This window comes from Gopherus flavomarginatus, chromosome 19, assembly GCF_025201925.1.
Source record: "Gopherus flavomarginatus isolate rGopFla2 chromosome 19, rGopFla2.mat.asm, whole genome shotgun sequence".
NCBI lineage: Eukaryota > Metazoa > Chordata > Testudines > Testudinidae > Gopherus > Gopherus flavomarginatus.
Window position 1 is genome coordinate 24,502,060 of NC_066635.1, and position 20,248 is coordinate 24,522,307.

Genomic DNA, 20,248 nt, shown 5'->3' on the forward strand with positions numbered 1-20,248 from the left:
TTTCAGGACTCTCACAATCCATGCTCCATGGAAGAACGGGACAGGACTTCGCTATGTTTTACTGCAGACAGCACTAGCTCTTCCAGGGCATCTTAAAGGACCATCCTTGAGACAGCAGTTGCAGCAGCACCTTATCTATTGTCAAACTGCCTGAAGATGCTAGTGGTAATATGTACATATTTCTGGGCCAGGCACCCCAGCTGTACAGCTCACTTGTGTGCAAGAAGACTGTATCAGACATTTGGTGGTAGTCCAGTCTGCACAGACAAACAGAAGTGTGATGACAAGTTACAGTGTGCGTCTCAGAGAGCGTAGGTAGGCTATAGCAGAGGGGGCAAATGGTCATGTGTCAAGGAGAATGACTGTGCATGGGTAGCCTGGAAGTGTGGCGGCTCAGAGCCAGCTCTGACTGGGAGTCCTAGGCCAAGGAGAAGAGATGGCATAGATCACTCTGTTGTCATTCTTCCTGCTGAGTGTTTTCAATGGCATCCTCCCTGGGAACCCCATAACCTGTATGTGTCTGGCTTCCCTGATTTGGCTGAAGTGTTGTTGCTTCATGTTTACCAGTCTCGGGAGGGGAGGGAAATGGGACTGTTGGTCTGAAGGTTGCTGCTGTTTTGTGGTTCAGAGGGCTATATGGAAGTGCTTTGGGTTAGTCTGTAAACAACAATAGCCAAGAACTGCAGCCTGTACTCTGTGGGGCATGTGGAGGGATCTGGGGCCAGAGTGAGACCCTGCTTTTTCTGCCTCCTCGGTCTCCTCTTACTCACTTTTTTTTGTTACTCACTTTTATAGATTTTGACAATGAGGGGACTGGAGAAACTTGTTTGTGAGGAGAGGTGAAAACAGCTCAGTATATACACCTCTACCTTGATATAACGTTGTCCTCGGGAGCCAAAAAATCTTACCACGTTATAGGTGAAACCGCGTTATATCGAACTTGCTTTGATCCACCAGCGTGCACAGCCCAGCCCACCCCAGAGCACTGCTTCACCGCGTTGTATCCGAATTTGTGATATATCGGGTCACGTTATATCGAGGTAGAGGTGCATTGTAGCTTGGTTAGGTGACAAAACCCTTCTCAAGTTCTTGTGAGCTGTGTACACCTAGTAAAGGAACAGAATTCGCCAAGGTGGGCCAACAAGGTAAAATTGGAGCAGTGGACTGACGATGGGCAAAGGCAATGTAGACTGACAGCGGGATCATCTCCCAAGGGCTGTGGAGTCATTTACAGCTGGAATGGTCCAAGCTCTAGAGAACGTAATGTAGGGAACAGTTCTGCTCTGGCCATTGGAGAGCTCTGGGGGGAGGACCCTGATTTCTATGACAGTGTCTCTTGCTCATCTTCCCTCCTTGTATGTGGTCTAACTGGGGAGGTGTAGCATTCCCAGCTGCAGTTAATCCCAGAGAAGTGAAGAGGGATGGGGAATAGAGACAAAGGGAATAAAGTCTCTGGTTTAGTCATACATTTGTGACTTATTTTTGGTTGGGAGGAGGGGAGATTGATGCACTCTTCTTTCTATGGTAGGGCTTTCCCTGCCCTCTAGGGCTGTCTTTCTCTGGCCTGCACAGATACATTTAGTGCTCAGAATGAACAGGTATTTAGGGGCTAAGACAGCAGTGGGGGAAGGGCTTCTGTGCATTGGCTCGTCATTGAAAGTCTGTATATCCCCCTCTCAGTACCAAGCTTCGCTCCTGCCTGGAAGGTCCCAACGGTGAGGCTGTGGCAGGAGCACCCTGTCTCTCGGACAGGCCAGAAGGAACAGAGAGAGGCTCCTTCACACTGGGAGAAGTGTGTGACACTCTGCAGGAGTGTACTGGTGAGGGGATTTATTTGCTGCCTAGTGGGACAGCGAGAGGTTGCTGGCATCTCATTCTCGTGGTGGATGGGGAAGTAATGGGCAGTTCAGCAAAGGTTCCCTGGCAGCTCTGAGTCTGCACTCGAACTAGCACAGCGGGGCAGAGCTGTTTAGCTGCTGTTGTGTCAGCTGTTGTCTGTGTCTCCTAGAGTGGAGATGCTGCAGCTGTATGAACGATGCATCCTCATGGATATTGAGTTCTCCGATAACCAGAATGTGGATCAGCTGCTCTGGAAGAACGCCTTCTATCAGGTGATTGAGAAATTCCGGCAGCTCCTCAAGGATCCGCTAGGGGAGAGCGGGCAGGAAATTCGGAACAAACTGCTCCAGCTCCTCAGTGAGGTAAGAAGAGAACCACGGGTGTGAGGTTGGCTGGTCCTTGCGTGGAAGTGCTTTCTAGTTGTTAGAGCAGGGCTGTGGTGAGTCAACACACCTACATTCTGGTCTAGTTTGCATGACCTTGGCAGATCACTTCTCTTCTTCAGGGCTTGTCTAGGTGAGAAACTTGCACCAGTTTAACTAAGGGTATGTCTGCACGGCATGCTCTTTTCAGCAGTGTGTAGTGTACATATGCATATAGCCTCACTAGCACTGGTATAAGTAGCAGTGTAGCCTGTGAGACATAGCTTAGACACATACAGACATGCCTGAAGCATCTGGGTATGTACTCGAGTACATGCTCTACACCACTCTCTACCTGTCCAACCGTGCCATGTAATGTCTGTCTGCCTCCGCACTGCTAAGGCTTTTCCCTGCTGCAGGAAGAGTCTGGGGGTGGGCAAAGGCTCTGCCGGCTGCCCCTCGCGGAGCTCTTCCCGGCCGCAGGGAAAGGCTCTGCCGGCTGCTCCTCGCGGAGCTCTTCCCGGCCGCGGGGAAAGGCTCTGCCGGCTGCCCCTCGCGGAGCTCTTCCCGGCCGCGGGGAAAGGCTCTGCCGGCTGCCCCTCGCGGAGCTCTTCCCGGCCGCGGGGAAAGGCTCTGCCGGCTGCCCCTCGCGGAGCTCTTCCCGGCCGCGGGGAAAGGCTCTGCCGGCTGCCCCTCGCGGAGCTCTTCCCGGCCGCGGGGAAAGGCTCTGCCGGCTGCTCCTCACGGAGCTCTTCCCGGCCGCGGGGAAAGGCTCTGCCGGCTGCCCCTCGCGGAGCTCTTCCCGGCCGCGGGGAAAGGCTCTGCCGGCTGCCCCTCGCGGAGCTCTTCCCGGCCGCGGGGAAAGGCTCTGCCGGCTGCCCCTCGCGGAGCTCTTCCCGGCCGCGGGGAAAGGCTGTGGTGGCTTTTTGTTGCTGAAGCCTGTCCCTTCCGTCTGAAAAGTCTCCAGCAGCAGGGAAAGGTTCTGGCAGGGGTGAGTTGCTGCAGTCTTTTCCCACTGTCTCGCCTCTTCGAGAGCATTTCACTGACTCGTGTAGCTACACACTGCGATGTGAACTCAGCCTGCTTTTCACTGTGGCTTGATGTGTAGTGTAGACATAGCCTAGAGGTGTGATTTTAAATTGATGTAGTTAAACTGGTGCAACAGCTGGGTGGACCCTCTTGTTTATTATGGTTAAAAGAGGTTTGATTTGTTTTGGCTTAAGTCAGTTAAGAATTAGTTTCAAATAAACCAAAATAAGTGTAGCTTAAACTGAACTAAATAAGGGCATTCACAGACTTTTCTACTGGTTGAATTAAATTGGTTTAAATCCCACCTTTAATTAAACCACTGCACCTTTCTGGTGGAGACCAGGCCTTAGTTTCCCTACCTGTACAGTGAGATAATACCAATCCGCCTCCAAAGATGTCATTGTTAGATGTGTTTAGATCTCTGGATGACAGGTCCTAGAAGAAGGTCTCTTTTTTTTTTTAAAGAAACAAATCCCTAGGGAGCGGGCTCTCTTCTGCCTTCCACCCAGCAGTGTCTGGCAGACCTTGGTTTTGTGCTCATGATCACTGAGGGACATCCTGTTTGTCTGCTTGTTTGTTGCAGGGCACTATTTTCTTTGACAGTTTGCTTCAGAAGCTGCAGGTGTCATACCAGTTCAAACTGGAGGATTATATGGATGGGATGGCCATTCGCAGCAAGCCCTTGCGGAAGATGGTAAGTAGGCTTTCCTTCCAAGACGTATCTCCCATGAGAGTTCTGAGCCCTCGCTAATGAAATATCTGTCATGGCATCATCAGGAGGTGGGGGCTCTTTATGCCGATGACAGCATGTTCTCGGCAATATTTGCTCAGTTGTTCTGATAACCCAGAGTTAAACAGCTCCAGTGTTTATTGGGCCCATTTCTTTGCAAAGGAGAACTTTGCCCTGCCCAGCACTCAGACCAGGGCTGGGAGAGGAAGCAGGTGTTAGAAAGAACCATGATCAGTGTCTCATTTATTGAACATCCTCTTTGTATCTATACTGAGGCCAGGTCAGTGATGGGAGAGAGAGAGAACAGCAGTGCCGCTTCTGTGTGACCTAGTAGCATGTTGGCCCTGGGCAGTGGAGCAGGAGTGGGGTCACCTAGCAAGTGGCATTCTCAGACCAGCTCCATTTCCTAGTGGGTAGGTGTCACAACTATCCCCTGCTAGGCAGTCTCAGCAGAGAGCCCAAGGCCTGAACGAGCCATGAAGCCTGCACTCCCCTGACTCCTCTAGGGCAGGAGTAGGGCACGTTTTTGGGAGGGGAGCTTGTGCTATTGCTGCACATGCTGAACATGTGCCATGAGAAAATAAGTCTTTCTTGCAGCACCTTTCACAAGAACGCCAGTTAAAAAGCAACTCCCGTCTCCCTGGGGGCGCGTGGAGTCCTTGTGTGCCGCATGCCTACAGATGAGCAATGGCCGCAGAGTTTCCATTGCATGTATTGAGTGTTTCTTTTCAAGGTGAAGTATGCACTGATCAGTGCCCAGAGGTGTATGATTTGCCAAGGGGACATTTGCCGGTACAGGGAGCAAGTGAACGACACAGCAAACTATGGGAAAGCGCGCAGGTAATGTACCCTCCCCCTCAGCCCTAAGCAGAGCTATTACTGTACCTAGCTACAAGGGCATCACCTCATTTCATACCCAGTTATGCCTGTGGCCAATGCAGAGCTTCCATGTTCCCATTTGATTACTGTCCAACAAGGTTGAAGGATGCAGGGGATGCTGGACAGACTAATCTGCCACCTAAGAAGCACGCTTGTTTGGCTGATGGATTCTGCCCCTGTCAGGGAGTGTTAAAGTGGACGCTGTGCTATGCTGGTCTCTGAAGTGATGGCTGTGCAGACTGTTGGGTCTGACAGTGTGGCTGGCTTGTTTTCTGCTGAACTCCTGCTGACTGCTTCTCACCAGTGGAGGGTCTCACATCTGTGTATTCTGGCTGCAGCACGCCTTGGTGGCACCTCTTGGCTCTTGTCACTCTATTTTTGCCTGTGATAAATGCCCTCTTCTGATCAGGGCTGTAGGCAAGGCAAAGTCCAGCATATATGGCAGATAATGTGGCATTGACAGTGAGGAGCAAAGAGACTCGAGCCCTGAAGCATAGCAGGGCTTGTCTGTAAGGGACAATATGCAGAGCAGAGGAAGTAGTTTAGCCACTGCAGCTTTCTGACTTTTTTGGAAACGGCCTTCCTGGTGTTCTTGTGGAATTCTTCTGTGTGGGGTGAGGGAGAGGAGTAGGAGGCTCACCTCATCTGACCAGCCCTCTCCCTGGGACAGAGGCATGTGGAATAGACTGGTGTACACTGATGAGCAGATACATCCGATAGGGAATGTAAAATAAAGGGCAAACTACCATACCAGTCCAGTCCTTTCCTCCGGGGTAGCTTTACCATCACAAAAGGATCCAAAATAATGCAAAACACGTGGTCCCAGCCAGCAGAGTCCTTTTCAGCTTCCACTGGGTCGCCTGAGCTGGTTCCCTCCAGGGATAGCTCGGTGGTTTGAGCATTGGCCTGCTAAACCCAGGGAGATGAGTTCAATCCTTGAGGGGTCCATTTAGGGATCTGGGGCAAAATCTTTCTGGGGATTGGTCCTGCTTTGAGCAGGGAGTTGGACTAGATACCTCCTGAGGTCCCTTCCAACCCTGGTATTCTATGATTCCTGCTGGGTGCCCCGGGAGACATTTCCCTCATCTTCTTCAGAGTGAGCAAGGAGCATTCCTTGTCCTGATCTGCAGCAGACAGTCACACGACTCTTTGTCTGCTGGTCCCTCTCCATCATGTGCCCGTCTGGAGACTACAGCTCTCAAAGGGACTTAACAGGGCTGTAGCAGATGTGCTGGCCGCACATGCGCTCACAGGCCCTTGCCATTTGGGCAGAGGGCCTGCCCTCCTTGGATGTGCCAGAGATGAAAGGGGCCCCAAATGAAGGGACGGATTCTCTGTGTTGTTAATAATGGTCTGGGTCTCTGCAGTGTCTTGCTAGTCACCTGCTGTGTCTCTCTCTCCCCACTCAGTTGGTATCTGAAGGCTCAGCACATTGCCCCCAAAAATGGCCGTCCATACAATCAGTTGGCCCTGCTGGCTATCTACACGGTAAGAGCCTCTCTGTGCATGTGGGACCAGATGCGGTGTGGCCTCTTGGGTGACAGAGGATGTCCTTCCCGGGGAGGTGGCTGTGTGTGGGGGAGCGTCTGCACCATGCTTGTCACCCAGTGATGAGGCCATGCTATGAATGATGAGGACACCGCAGGTAAGAGGGACATGTAGTCAGATATGGGCAACAGGAGCCCTAGTCCTTGGCCTATCTGCAGCTCTTGGGCCTGGGGCAGTTACAGCTCAGTTTCACGCTGAATTTTGAGAGTTTATCGTGTAAGTCTCAATTTGGTGCCTATAGTTCTAACCAAAGGAACCTTTCTAGCCATATGTGCCACATTTCTGTACCCTGCAAGGGTCTGCTAGAGTTTAATGTGTGAAGGTGGCTGGCTGGCTACCCTTCATCCTGCCTGATCCCACCCCTGAGGACACAGTCTCTGTCCTAGCGAGCTCACATTCTAAACAGTCCTGTCCTGAACCAGCTGGCTGTGGGCTGGGGAAAGACACAGGGCAGCATGTTCATTGGGGATGTTAGCATGCAGGTTTTTAGGGCTGAGGTTGGGGTAGGTTTTGCCAGTGAGGTGGTTCTGCTGTCTGGCTTGTTAATCCTTCTGGGAAGGGAGGCTTTTGGAAAGGGTATATTTGGTGGTAGACAGTGGAAGAGCTTCGGTTCATCTGCAAATTTGACACGATCAGCTCAGGATTAAACAAAGACTGTGAATGGCTTGCCAATTACAAAACCAGTTTCTCCTCCCTTGGTATTCACACCTCAACTGCTAGAAGAGGGCCTCATCCTCCCTGATTGAACGAACCTCGTTATCTCCAGCCTGATTCTTGCCTGCATATATATACCTGCCCCTTGAAATTTCCATTACATGCATCCGACGAAGTGGGTATTCACCCAGGAAAGCTCATGCTCCAATACGTCTGTTAGTCTATAAGGTGCCACAGGACTCTTTGCTGCTTGTACAGAGCCAGACTAACACAGCTACCTCTCTGATGCTCTAAATCCCGAGTGGATCTTGGCGGGTACAGAGCCTTTTGGGGCACCCTTTAGTAATGACCTGCACAAATAGCCCTGGTCCCCACTGCAGCAAAAGGGATGCTGACTGGAAGGATAGTCCAGTAGTTATGGCATTAGCCTGGAGCTTGGAGTCTTGGGTTCAGCCTCCAGCAGCACCTCCGAGTTTCTGTGTGACCCTGGGCAAGTCCTTTAGTATCTCTGGGCCTTGGTTTGTAAGATGGGTAGAAGAGCATTTCCCTAACTCACAGGGGTGTGGAGAGGATTGGGAGGTGCTTAGATACGATGGGATTGTGGGGAAGCAAATCCCATAGACGGACAGACTTGCAGTGTGAGGGACAGTGTGAGGTTGGGACTTTGTCGATACTTTCTATGGTCACCAACTAAGCTGGCCTATTTCAGTGCCAGGTTCACTGGGCCTGTGGCCTTTGGTCTGATGTTTTAGCTGCACTCCCCAAGGTACATGGAGGCTTGGATTTGCTGCAGGTGACTGCAGGTAAATATGTTCCCCTGGGGAGAGTCCAAGGTCCCATGGCGTCTGGGATGTGCTTCGGAAGCAGGACATGGCTACTCTGTTTTTAACTGTGAATGACAATCTGCACTTGTGGGTGTGCCAAAAGGTACAGGGTGACGAGTGGCCTGGGGGTGGGCTCATACGGCATGCTCCAGCGTGATGTGGGATGTGTCTCTGGTTGTGTTTCTGCAGAGGAGGAAGCTGGATGCTGTGTACTATTACATGCGCAGCCTGGCCGCCAGCAACCCCATCCTCACAGCCAAAGAGAGCCTCATGAGCCTGTTTGAAGAGACAAAACGTAAGGTGAGTCTTGGTGCGGGGCTGCCTGATACTGCAGGTGCTGCTGCTCCCTCCTTGATCGTTCCTCCTGCCCTGTCCTGGAGCTGGGCTGGCTGACATTGCAGGTTCTTCCTGACAAGTGCTAGGGGTGTATTGTTCTAGCACTGGGACATGCTGAAGGTGCTCTCATGGATCGGTAACTGGTTAAAAGACAGGAAACAAAGTGTAGGAATAAATGGTCAGTTTTCAGAATGGAGAGAGGTAAATAGTGGTGTCCCCCAGGGGTCTGTACTGGGCCCAGTTCTAGTCAACATATTCATAAATGATCTGGGAAAAGGGGTAAACAGAGAGGGGGCAAAATTTCGCAGATGATACAAAATTACTAAAGATAGTTAAGACCCAGGCAGACTGCGTAGAGCTCCAAAAGGATCTCTCAAAACTGGGTGACTGGGCAACAAAATGGCAGATGAAATTTAATGTTGATAAATGCAAAGTGATTCACGTTGGAAAACATCGTCTCAACTATACTTATAAAATGATGGGGTCTAATTTAGCTGTTACCACTCAAGAAAGAGATCTTGGAGTCATTGTGGATAGTTCTCTGGAAACATCCGCTCAGTATGCAGTGGAGGTCAAAAAAGCAAACAGAATGCTGGGAATAATTAAGAAAGGGATAGATAATAGGACAGAAAATATCTTGTTGTCTCTTTATAAACCCATGGTATGCCCACATCTTGAATACTGTGTGCAGATGTGGTGACCCCCGTCTCAAAAAATATATATTGGAAAAGGTTCCGAAAAAGGCAACAAAAATGATTAGGGGTATGAAACGGCTTCTGTATAAGGAGAGATTAATAAGACTGGGACTTTTCAGCTTGGAAAAGAGATGGATAAGGGGAGATATGATTGAGGTCTATAAAATCATGACTGGTGTAGAGAAAGTAGATAAGGAAGTGGTGTTTACTACTTCTCATAACAAGAGCTAGGGGTCACCAAATGAAGTGAATAAGCAGCAGGTTTAAAACAAATAAAAGGAAGTATTTCTTCACACAATACACAGTCAACCTGTGGAACTCCTTGCCAGGGGATGTTGTGAAGGCCAAGACCATAACAGGGTTAAAAAAAGAACTAGATAAGTTCATGGGGGATAGGTTCATCAATGGCTATTAGCCAGGATGGGCAGGAATGGTGTCCCTAGCCTCTGTTACTAGAAGCTGGGAATAGGCGACGGGTGATGGATCACTTGATGGTTCCCTGTTCTGTTCATTCCCTCTGGGGCACCTGGCATTGGCCCCTGTTGGAAGACAGGATACTGGGCTAGATGGACCTTTGGTCTGACCTAGTAGGGTCATTCTTATGTTCTTATGATTGGTGGGGGGGTTGGCAAATGGCTATTGGGTATGGATTTGGCTCTTGCATAGTTCTGAGAAAATCGCTTTTGAGGGTGGAAAGGAGACTCAGCTGCTAAAGTGAAGCTTCTTTTCCTGTTTCTCTCCAAAGAGCAGTGAGTGATTCAAGAGATCACTGATAAGCTCTGGAGCTTTTTCATCTCTGGGTCACTGGTTACAAGGCATCTTCGCTAAGCAATGAATGAAAGTTGTTCCAGTTCCTAGTGAGATAGGGATCCACCTCATGACAGTCACCACCATACTACTTGGGTTTATCAAAGAAGTCAAGAGTTCAGGTGGGCCATGGAGTCTGAGCTCCCCTCCTCTCCCATCCTTAGAGGTGGATGCTCCAGATCAGAGGTGTGACAAGTTGGCAGTGCACTGCTCATGCTGTGTACGTGTTTTGTGGCTGGATAAAGTCTTTCAAACTCCTGGGCACTCAATCTAGCGTCTTTCACCAGTGCTGAGGTTACTGAACAGCAGCAGCCAAACAACAGAGCAGGCAGTGAACTGCTGTGCTTTGCAGGCTGAGGGAACTGCTGGCTTCTGACAGATTCTTTTCCCGGTAAATGAAATGACAACGTACTTTTTCTGAGCCATGATCCCAGAGGTTTCTGAATCTCTGTGTCTTGTCTGCACAGGCCGAGCAGATGGAACAGAAGCAGCATCAGGTGCTGGAACTGAGCCCCAGCCGGTGGGGGAAGGGCAAGAAGTCCATGTTCCGACAAGTTGGAGACGACGCCACTCGGCTGGAGATCTGGATTCATCCTTCCCACCCCCGCTGCTCCCATGGCCATGAATCCGGCAGGGAGTCTGAGCAGGACAACGATCTTGAGAACCTCAGCCCCAGTGATGTGAGTACTGTGGAATACTGCTGTTGTCTTTGATGTCATATGTTTGGAATGCAATTGAATGACACTGCATCTGTTTTGCTTTCTTGTTGCTAAATATTCCAGCACTCCTAGGCTAGCAGTGCCCGGGTCAGGCTCAGGAACTGGTGACCTTGTGTTTAAGGCATGTTGTTATCACCTGTTCTTTGGTAACGTGGTCATGTTGCTGTTTGTGGAATTGTAAAGAGACAGATGGAAGAGGCAGCAAAAAGATTCCACTGAGGGGCTTTAATTGAGGGGACACAAAGCGATGGGAAATGGGGAGGTCGGCAGTTAGGAGCTGTGGATTGCTGGTGATCCTCCAGCCTTTGGGACTTTTTCTGAAACGGGACATTTTCCCTAGAGCCACCTGGTCGGAGTCGTGCTCAGGGCGGCTGAAAGCCAGAGATTTAACTTCTATTGTAGGTGTAGCATGTGTGTTGCTTATTGTGCTGGAAGCCAGATACTTTCCTTTCCTCTGGCAAGGGAAAGACTAAACCAAGGGCATCTCTCACAGGTCCCATCTCTGTTCCTAGGAAGGGTGAGTCTGAACGAACTCTATTACTCAGATATGGCCCATGAATTTGTAAGCTGAACAAGCCAGTTGTCAGGAGGACACCTGCTTGGAGCTGTGTCGTTCTCTAGGAATGCAAACATTTTCTTGGTATATCTTGCATGCAGGAGACCTTGCATAAGAGCTCTGAGCAGCCTCTCCAGAGACAGCGGCAAGGGGATACCTGACTAGGGGCGAGAGACATGCTCTTCACACAGGGCAGGGCCAAGAGCTCCACAAAGATTGTTTCATTGTTAGAACTGGTTTGTTGTCTTCAGCTGCACTAAGCATACTATAGCCTTGTTCTGCATATGGCGTTGCTATGCCCCTTCTGAAATGCAGCTTGCTGGCAATGTCAGCACAGACTGGGGGCCTGTCTTTCATCTCAGACTTGGATTGATGCATGTACTTGAAACACAAGGTCTGGGAATGGCTTTTCGCACTGGCCTGTGTTCTCTGTTGCTGCCAGAGATACAGAAGTGAAAGTGAGAAGAGCTAAGAAGGCAAGAACATCTTACACCAGGGTCAGTGCATGAAGTTCTTCTATTTTTGCTCCTTCATTCTTTCCTCTGTTGTCATCCTCATTCTTGTTTTCTCTGTGCTCCGGCTCTTTCTCCTAGCACAGTGACTGCAGGGGGGTTGAGGAGTGCTCTGGCTTGCCACTATGTGGTGCTGTTTCTCCTCCTAATGAGGTTGTGCCAAGCGTGGAGGAGGAGTCAATGCTGACCTAAGAGAACATCAGCCCTTGATCACATGAAGCAGGAACACAAGTTCACTGGAGGGGCGGGGAGACAGCTGCTGTCCTAGGGGAACACGTGCCAGGATTTTGGATGCTCTTTTATAGACTAATCTAAACTGTTTCTTTGCCTTCTCAACCAGCTTGAGCACTAGGCAAGGCTGGCGCTGAGCAGTGCTCTCTCATCTGTGCTGGCTCTGATGTGCTGGGACCATGCGTACAGGAGGCACCTACTTTGCCATATGCTCCCAATCTGTGGAGAAGCGGTATTTAATTTCTGGACAAGGGCAGGCGAGGGAGAGGGGCAAGTCCCCTCACTCCAGGATGGAGTGTAATACTGTAAAATAGCTGTTATATTATTTATGGCTCAGGGAATTGGGGAAGAGATTCCGATTCCTGAGCCTTTCTCATCTAGGTGCTACTTCAAATCCAGTCAAGGCAATGGTGACTGAAAATGGTTACCATGAGTCTGTTCCCTGCATCATAAAGCCCCCACCGTTGGACCCTGGTTGGCGTGCTCAGCAGAGAGGCCACATACTGAGTGTTTGTTCTCTGGATAGGAAACGCACGCTAGCCCTGATATGTGTTCTGTATGTTATTGAGCAGGGGACTCAGCTCAGCTTCCCACTCCCTCCGTGCGCGCTTTGGGCCAGTCACTTCCCTCTCTGTGCCTTCCTTTCCCATTCTGTAGGATGGGGATAATGACACCAGCCTCATTATCCCCATGATGGCTGGCCATTGGGTTAGTAAAGCCCTTTGGCTGAGACCATAAGATGAAAAAAGCTGGAGAAGGACAAATTACTAGGCTGATTATCATCATCACCAAGAAGACTGAAGTGCAGTCCTGTAATTTGCCTGTAGCACTGTAAAAATGGCTAGTTAGAGGTTTGGTGCTGTTTCTTCTGCCACTGTTTACCACATCACATCTTCCAGGGGGCAGCAGACCTCAGCAAATGCAACCTTCTTCCTCGAAGTATCCTGGCTCTGGCCCCTTTCTCTGTTGGCCTGGAGCCTGCGTGCTGAGGGCATCCTGTTGCCTTGGGCTATATCACAGTGAGCTAACGCCGTTCCTGGGTTATTATGCTGCCGTTTAGTTTAACGCTCTTTTCTTGTGCATGCAGTCTTTTGGGGCTTAGCTTTCCTTGTCTTTCTCTCCAGCTGCACTGAAGTCTCTTGGAAATGTGTAGCACTGACACTCTAGCCTGTGCTGGGCTGGTGCACTGGCCTCCTGCTGGTTGGATTGCCATGTGCATGTTCCTACTCAGGGAAGCAAGAAAGTGGCTGAGCCAATGAGCAGCTCCATTGATTTTTAGTTGTTTTACAGCTGAGTAGTTCAAAGGGAGTCCAGGAGCTGGGTCCCTGCTTCCTGGCTGCCACTGGCTGCACTTGCCTTGTGCGTATATCTAGGTTTGAAGTGGGATACTTAGTGGGTGCAGCTTGGTGAGCACACTGTGAGCCAGCGGAGCAAACCATCCAAGTTCTCTCAATTCCTTGAGAAAGAGTTAATGTTACTCAGAGTCAGAGATTTTAATCACCCCTGTCAGGAAGTGCAGAGTTAAGGTTCCCACAGTGGCCTTGCCTCTTGGTTATGCATTGCAGTAGACTGTTCCTCATGTTATCATGCAACATGCTCCATAGGTGCAACTAAGCAGAGCAGAGAGGCATTGTAATAATTAACAATACCTTGTCCTTCTCCTTGGAGGTGTGAGTGCTTTACAGCCAGTAATGAATTAAGCCTTCTGTGCCCTTTCTGAGGTAGGACAGTATCGTACAGCTATGGCCACACAGAGAGCCTGTGGCAAAGCTAAGACCAGAATCCAGGTCTCCTGATTCCCTATCCTGTGCTCTAGCCACAAGACTTTTCAGTCCCAGGCACAATACTAGTTATTTCTTGACTAATGTGTCCTGTGCCAGCATTGTGGGCCCGTGTAGTGATAGGCCCTTTTGCAGTAGCACATAAATGCAGTGGGGCAAAGGTGCAGTTACAGTGGGACTAGTAGAGCTGCAGTTCAAACCTCATTGCAGGCAGCTCTTCGCACAAGCCTTCCTCCTCAGCAGCAGCAACTGAAAGAACAAATCAGCCTCATTTCTGCAAACAAGCAATAGGATGCCACCAGTACCTGCATAAAGGAATGAGGAGAGCAGGTGCCTTCGTACAGACTAAATGTAGTGGGGTTCTTACCTTCCTATTCAGTGCCAAGACACTAAGGTAATGGGCACATTGGAAATGCCTATGGAAGAGCTACATTTTTGGTGATTGTCTCAGCCTTAGTACTGCATTCGCAGAGCTCGTTGTACATCATGTCCTTGATTTTGCTGTTAATTCTCTAAATGACTGTGGTGGGTGTGAGTGCTAGTGGTGAGAGTGGGAAGGGCGTGTGACAGAGCTGGGTGAGGTGGCGAGGGTAGCTGACAGAGCATGAGCTGCACTGAGTGTCAGATCTGTAGGCGATACCTCTCTGTGCAGTGCCCTCACAGTCACCTACAGTTGACTGGAGATGGGCTCTGGGCCCTTCTAGCCTCCCGACCTTTCCCCAAGTACCCTTGTTCTGCGCTTGGTTGGAAAATCTGCTCGTTGTTAGGTGATCAGGGAAGTGCTGGTCTGAAGCTGGAAGTGATGCTTTATGAAAATGCAATGTCACCTCTTTGTCCTCGCAAGGTAGTTGAGATCAGATGGGTTGTGTCCCTGCAACCCCCCCCCCCCACCGCCCCGGTCTGGGTTCTTCTGGCTCATGAAGCTTGCTAGACCATGCTTCTCTCTCTGTGGCTCTCTTCATGGCTGGGTACAAGTTGTTTCTGTTTGCATCAGGACATCTTTGACCATTTTCATCTTCCCTCATTCACCAGCTCATCTTTCTGAATTATTCTCTTCTACCCACTGCTTGTCTAATCATCCCATCACCGTGGTGTCTAGACACCAGATGCATCCCTGCAACCATAACAGTAATCAAAGGTGGGAGGAGGCACTTCCTGTGACTCTGGCTGTCTGGCTGTCAAGGAGCACTGATGAGTCCTGTAGGTTGCCTGGGCTGCATGCTGCTTTCATTGTAGGGCAGAAGCCCTCAGCAGAGAGCAAGGTCACTTTCACAGTCAGCTCCTCTGTGTTTCACATCCATTTTCCCTGGGTTCTATTTGCTGTTTCTTCTCCATGTGCTTGTTCCTCTTGGGTGCTGGGTCACTTGAGTGACTGTGCTGACTGCGGCGGCAGAGGAATGGCTGGTTTCCTCATCTGTTTAATTTCAGCCTAAAGTCTGTTCCGAGTCTGGGCTTCTGTGGCTGGTGATAAGATTTCATAGAGAAGTAGAATAAAATCTCCTCTCAGCCTAGCTGAATAGCTTTGCAGTACTCCTCTTTCCCGTATCTCTCTACTTCACTCTCACCTGCCAGTGTGACTCAGCTGCTCTCGCCTGTGTATCAATCCCACCCATCCAGTCCACACTCACACGGGGATTGCCCTGCTCTCTCTGGGAGCACTACGTGTTTCTGAGGTGCTTGGCACTATACTAGCAAAGAATACATCTTTGCATTTACAGCTGTACCACAGAGACGTACTCCCTTTCCTAGTGAAGTCATCGTGTGTGAAGGGAGCTGTTGTTACATCTGCAGCATTTCCTGTAGCTCTTTTCCTCTACATATAATTAGAAATAAGCGACAGACAAAAGTTGAAATGGCATGTTATTAAAATCCTGTACCTGCCCCTTCACAGAGGCACCAGGGAGAGAGCTCCAGTAGGAAACGCATCTTTTCTGACAGTTTGTCAGACTAACGGGAACTTGTCTCCTCACTCATAGTGCTCAGGGTAGTGTGACTCTGTACCACCTGCTGTTCCCAGAGGCTAAAGAACAATTAAAGGGGAGGCCTGAGGTTCCCAGGCTGCTAAAGACTCGGTGTTTTGGACAGAGGGGAAAGTAAAGATAGGCTGAGCCTTGGGGTGGCAGGAGGAGGACAGCACAGCCTGCTGTGTTCAGAATGGAGCTAGCTGGGTGGCCCAGGGTTTTGGGGACTGCATGAAGAGGGGAGTTAAAGGAGGGGGCTATACTACGACTGTTCAGACGTAGTAGAGGCTGACACTCTCAGGTGCAGAATGACCGTGACTGAGAATTTAGGGCGCCATAAGCACAATCTTCCCAGCTTTCTGGTGCTGCTTCCATAGGACTTTGAAGAGACTCTGGGCCACTGAGAGAGCCCTGGCATCTAGCTTAAGCTTCCCGCTATTTGTAATGTTCTGGTTACGTGCAGGGCTATGATGAGAGTCAGCCTGGTCTGATTTTACAGGAGCCTGCCTGGGGAAGAATAATACCTGCTGGCAGAAGTGCAAGCTCCTGGGGTCGGGTGGGGAGCCTAGGCAAAGAGTGACCCTTTTGTTTGGGGAGCTGAGATCTGGAGAGTAACCTGGGGCAGACATGGCTTCTATTTCCAGTCTAAACAGTGCAATCGGGACTTGAGGCACAAACCCTTGGATGCAGCAGGCTCTGTGTTCTCCCCGACGGTTCTCTTGGAGCACAGCTCTGTGAAAGGTTAGAGGTCGCCCAGTATGTATGCGCTGGGAAACCGCCAGGGCTGCACTCGCCGCTTGAGTGAATGCCCCAGAAACCGTTAGCTCAGGGCTAATGCCTTTTAATCCTTACAGGATGTTCACCTGCAGCCGTGTGCTCCATCTCTACCCAGAATCACTGAGTGGTGGGCAGGTCACCAGTTAATCCAGCCAAGCCCCAGGCACTTATCTGATAGCCTGACAGCTTCGGACCCTCGTGTTCATGCTGTACACTGCGGTGCTCCAGAGAGGTGGAATGTTTGCCCTCCAGTTGCGGGGGGCTTCTGGTCCTTTGACAGTGCATGAGCCAGTGCTGGGTCATACTCCCCACAGCTCAGCCCCAGGGCTAGCTGAGTGCAGGGCCTTGTAGCAGACACTAGAACATTGGAGTGAGACGGGAGCCTCTGGTGGTTCAGGAAATCTGTCTCCTTTGCACATTGGCTATGAATATTTCCAACTAGGGTGACTCCTGGCTGTGCTGGTTGTCCAAGTATTGCTAGATGGATAATGAGCTCCCTAATGTCGGACTTGGGAGCCCTGCTGTCGCCCGTGCATTGTGTTCTGCTTTGGCAGGAAAATAAAAATAATTGCTCCCTGTCCTCCTTACTGCATTACCCTGAATTGTATCAACTGCTTTGTTGCGTTGTGCTCCAGAAGTGCTGCTCCCGTGAGGAAAGGAAGAGAAGAGATTTCTGGGGAGAGGACCCTGGGTGCTAGCAGGCGGCCAAAGGCCAGCTTCTCAAAGCTTTTCCTCTCCCCTCCCAGCTATGCCCTGGCAAGCTCCTTGAATTCTCTTCCCTGCCCTCTCTAGAGACCTGCTTCCTGATTTCTCTCCTCTCCCACCCCAAGAAGAGTCCTGTCTCCACCCCCACAGGCTTGCAGGAAGCTGTTGGGTTTTGGTTACTCACTTGTAGAGGTCAGGTCATGGTCTGGGTTTTTTTTCTTTGTGTTTAGGAAACGGTTTACAAACTATGTGTCAAGAGCTGGGGAGCAGGCCTAGTGCAGGTGGCGTGTGAAAGGGGCTTCTCAACCTGTTACTTCTGGACTTGAGTTCTCTTCTCTGTCTCCTCACTGTAATTTTTCTCTTGGTTGGCAGTGTGAGCACCTCTGAGTGCATCCCCCAGCCTGCAAACTCTCTGCCTCCTAATGTGACCTCGGTCACCAAACCACCCTGGGCTTTATTTTTACTCGAGCCGTTTTGTTTCGAGCAGTGATCTTGGTTTCTTTCCTCTAACAGAGAGAGGCCTTCTTGGGAGGAAGCAGAGTGTGCCAGGCTGCAGTTGAAGCTGGTTAAACACTAAAACCACATTCCTAGCCTCTCTGGGCTTGAGACGTGACATAAGCCATGCAGCTAGCACTGGCTTCTGCTCCCTCTAGCCTGCCAGTTACACACCCTCCCAGGCTTGCACGGAACTCCCTTTTTTAATTATGCTTTTTGTTTGAAAATATTTGTAGAGTCCTCCTCTCCTGTCTCAGTGGCACTAGAGATCCCCAAGAATCAACACCGTTTCCCCAGCTCTTCCATGGGCCTTCCCCAATGTGCTGCTGAGACCTGTCACAGCTCCCCAGGTCTGATTACCAATAGATCCTGTGCGTGCATGTCAAGTGGAACCCACATGTTGCTTTCCAACCCACTTGACCTTTTGTCATTACCCAGAAAGTATGGGCTTAGTTACCAGTAAGAATTTCCAGAAGTTGGTATCGATTTTTCAGACCATATTGGTGGATTTTTTTGTTTGTTTTATATGTGAGGACCAAGGTAGGGGCTAACACAGCTTGACGGGAAGAGATTGTGTGACTTGCTTTCCTTCCAGCTATGGGCATCTGATGCTAGTGGATATCTGGAACGTTACAGTGCCTCGGAAGGGTGCTTACCTCCCCCGTGCTCAGAAAGGCTTGGATGAGTAGAGAAAGTTCTAACAAGAGCTTGCTAGACTTTACAAGCAAATGCCATCTTCCTGAAAGCCCCTTTCCCTGTGACTCACTCTGTCTTCATTTCGTTCCCATCATTGCTGAGTAGCCAGGGATTTGTGTGTGGCCAAAGCCCCCTCCTCGTTCCAACCCCCCACCTCCTGCTGCTACACAGGTCCATCCTTCCGGAGTGAATGTGCTGGTCTGGACTCTGGAGTGGAGCATTGCTGAGGATGGAAAGAGGGAGTTTGCGGTTTAGGCCTAGCAATGGTAGTAATTAGCGGTGCAGGGAAAGGGTCTAAGTGAAGTGTCAGGAGAGTGTTTGGTAGATTTCCCAGAAAGAGGCAGGTGCCTGTAGGCTCAACAATCCTCCTTATGGTTTTTGTCATTGATCTAAGAGCTTGTCTACATGTGCTTGCAAAGCACTCAAGAGGAGTGCGATTTGTAAAGCAGACTAATGTATTGTGCTCTAACTGCTCCGTGTAGATCCTGCTGACATGCTCTAATACAGGGGTCGGCAACTTTTCAGAAGTGCTGTGCCGAGTCTTCATTTATTCATTTTAATTTACGGTTTCGCGTGCCAGTAACACATTTTAATGTTTTTAGAAGGTCTTAATTTAATAATTGGAGATATACCAATCTCCTAGAACTGGAAGGGACCTTGAAAGGTCATCGAGTCCCGCTCCCTGCCTTCACTAGCAGGACCAAGTACTGGTTTTTGCCCTCGATCCCTAAGTGGCCCCCTCAAGGATTGAACTCACAACCCTGAGTTTAGCAGGCCAATGCTCAAACCACTGAGCTATATATAACTAAACTATTGTTGTATGTAAAGTAAATAAGGTTTTTAAAATGTTTAAGCAGCTTCATTTAAAATTAAATTAAAATGCAGAGCCATCTGGACTGGTGGTCAGGACTTGGACAGCGTGAGTGCCACTGAAAATCAGCTCGTGTGCCGCCTTTGGCACGCATGCCATAGGTTGTCTACCCCTGCTCTAGTAGGTATCCAGTTTGTGTTAACATAGTCCTGTCTCAGACCTTTTCAGCAGATAGAACAAACTGAAACCTGGTTTTCGAGAGACTTCATCCTGATAGCTTGTTTGCATCTCAGATGACACATATTCCAGTGCATGGTCCTGGGTTTCACAGGGGCATCAGCCTTTGAACTGAATCCCCTCCACACCACACCACTAATGTGCTGCTACCTGGACATGTTCACCTCCAAGGAAGAGGTGAGCTTCTCAGCTTGACCTCTTCTGACATCATCAGAATTATATGTCACAATGTTGTTATTTTCTGGAGAGGTTCTTATCCTATTGCAGGAATGAGAGAGAGTCCTGTCTCCTGGGCTTTTCTCCTCTTCCTTCTTTGTGACACATAACAAGTGGGGTATAACCAAGGAGGGGGGACACTGACAGCCACCCCTTGGAGATGGCTCATCGGCCCTTTCACTTGATTGGCTTTGCTTGGAAAAATCCTAGAGTCATAGACTCGTAGGACTGGAGGGGACCTCAAGAGGGGTTCTAGTCCAGTCCCCTGCACTCAAGGCAGGTAAGTATTAATCATCTTTGTTTTCTCCCAGTTAGAAATGGGATCACCAGGTGAACAGCACCACTTAGCAATGGTTCATCGTTCTAAGAAGTGCACCACAGAGCTCACAAACAAGCAGGTCAAGCTATTGACCTTATTGTAAAGGAGACTAAATGGTGACTTGGTCACAGTCTGTAAGCATGACACAGGGAGAAGATGTCTGACTGTAAAGGACTTTTTAATCTAGCAAAGGCATAACAAGATCCAACTGCTTGAAACTAGAAAAATTCAAGCTGGAGATAAGGTGCACATTGTTCACAGTGACTGTAATTAACCATTGGAACAGCTCAGCAGGGGTTGTGGTGGATTCTCCATCACTTGGATGTCTCTTTCTGAAAGCTCTGCTCTAGCTCTACCACAAAGTTATGGGCTGGATGTGGGGACTTGGGTGAGGTTCTTTGGCCTGGGTTATTCAGAAGTTCAGATGAGATGAACGCTATTATCCCTTCTGATTTTAAAATCCATTAAATGTATCCCTCTCATGCCTCTGAGGATTAATGTTCTATCAATGATCATTTGTGTATCTGTG

At 49.7% G+C, this 20,248-nt stretch overlaps 1 protein-coding gene across 4 annotated transcripts in view; it reads left to right on the forward strand.

Annotated features, from left to right (window-relative positions):
* Window positions 1-20,248, forward strand: part of SMG6 (SMG6 nonsense mediated mRNA decay factor) — a 152,309-nt gene that overhangs the window by 6,735 nt on the left and 125,326 nt on the right. For all 4 annotated transcript variants that reach the window (XM_050929062.1, XM_050929060.1, XM_050929061.1 and 1 more), the window contains exons 3-8: window positions 2,009-2,201; window positions 3,814-3,924; window positions 4,694-4,800; window positions 6,249-6,327; window positions 8,055-8,165; window positions 10,171-10,383. In XM_050929062.1, coding sequence (XP_050785019.1) covers window positions 2,009-2,201; window positions 3,814-3,924; window positions 4,694-4,800; window positions 6,249-6,327; window positions 8,055-8,165; window positions 10,171-10,383 — 814 coding nt within the window. The remainder of the gene's footprint in view (window positions 1-2,008; window positions 2,202-3,813; window positions 3,925-4,693; window positions 4,801-6,248; window positions 6,328-8,054; window positions 8,166-10,170; window positions 10,384-20,248) is intronic.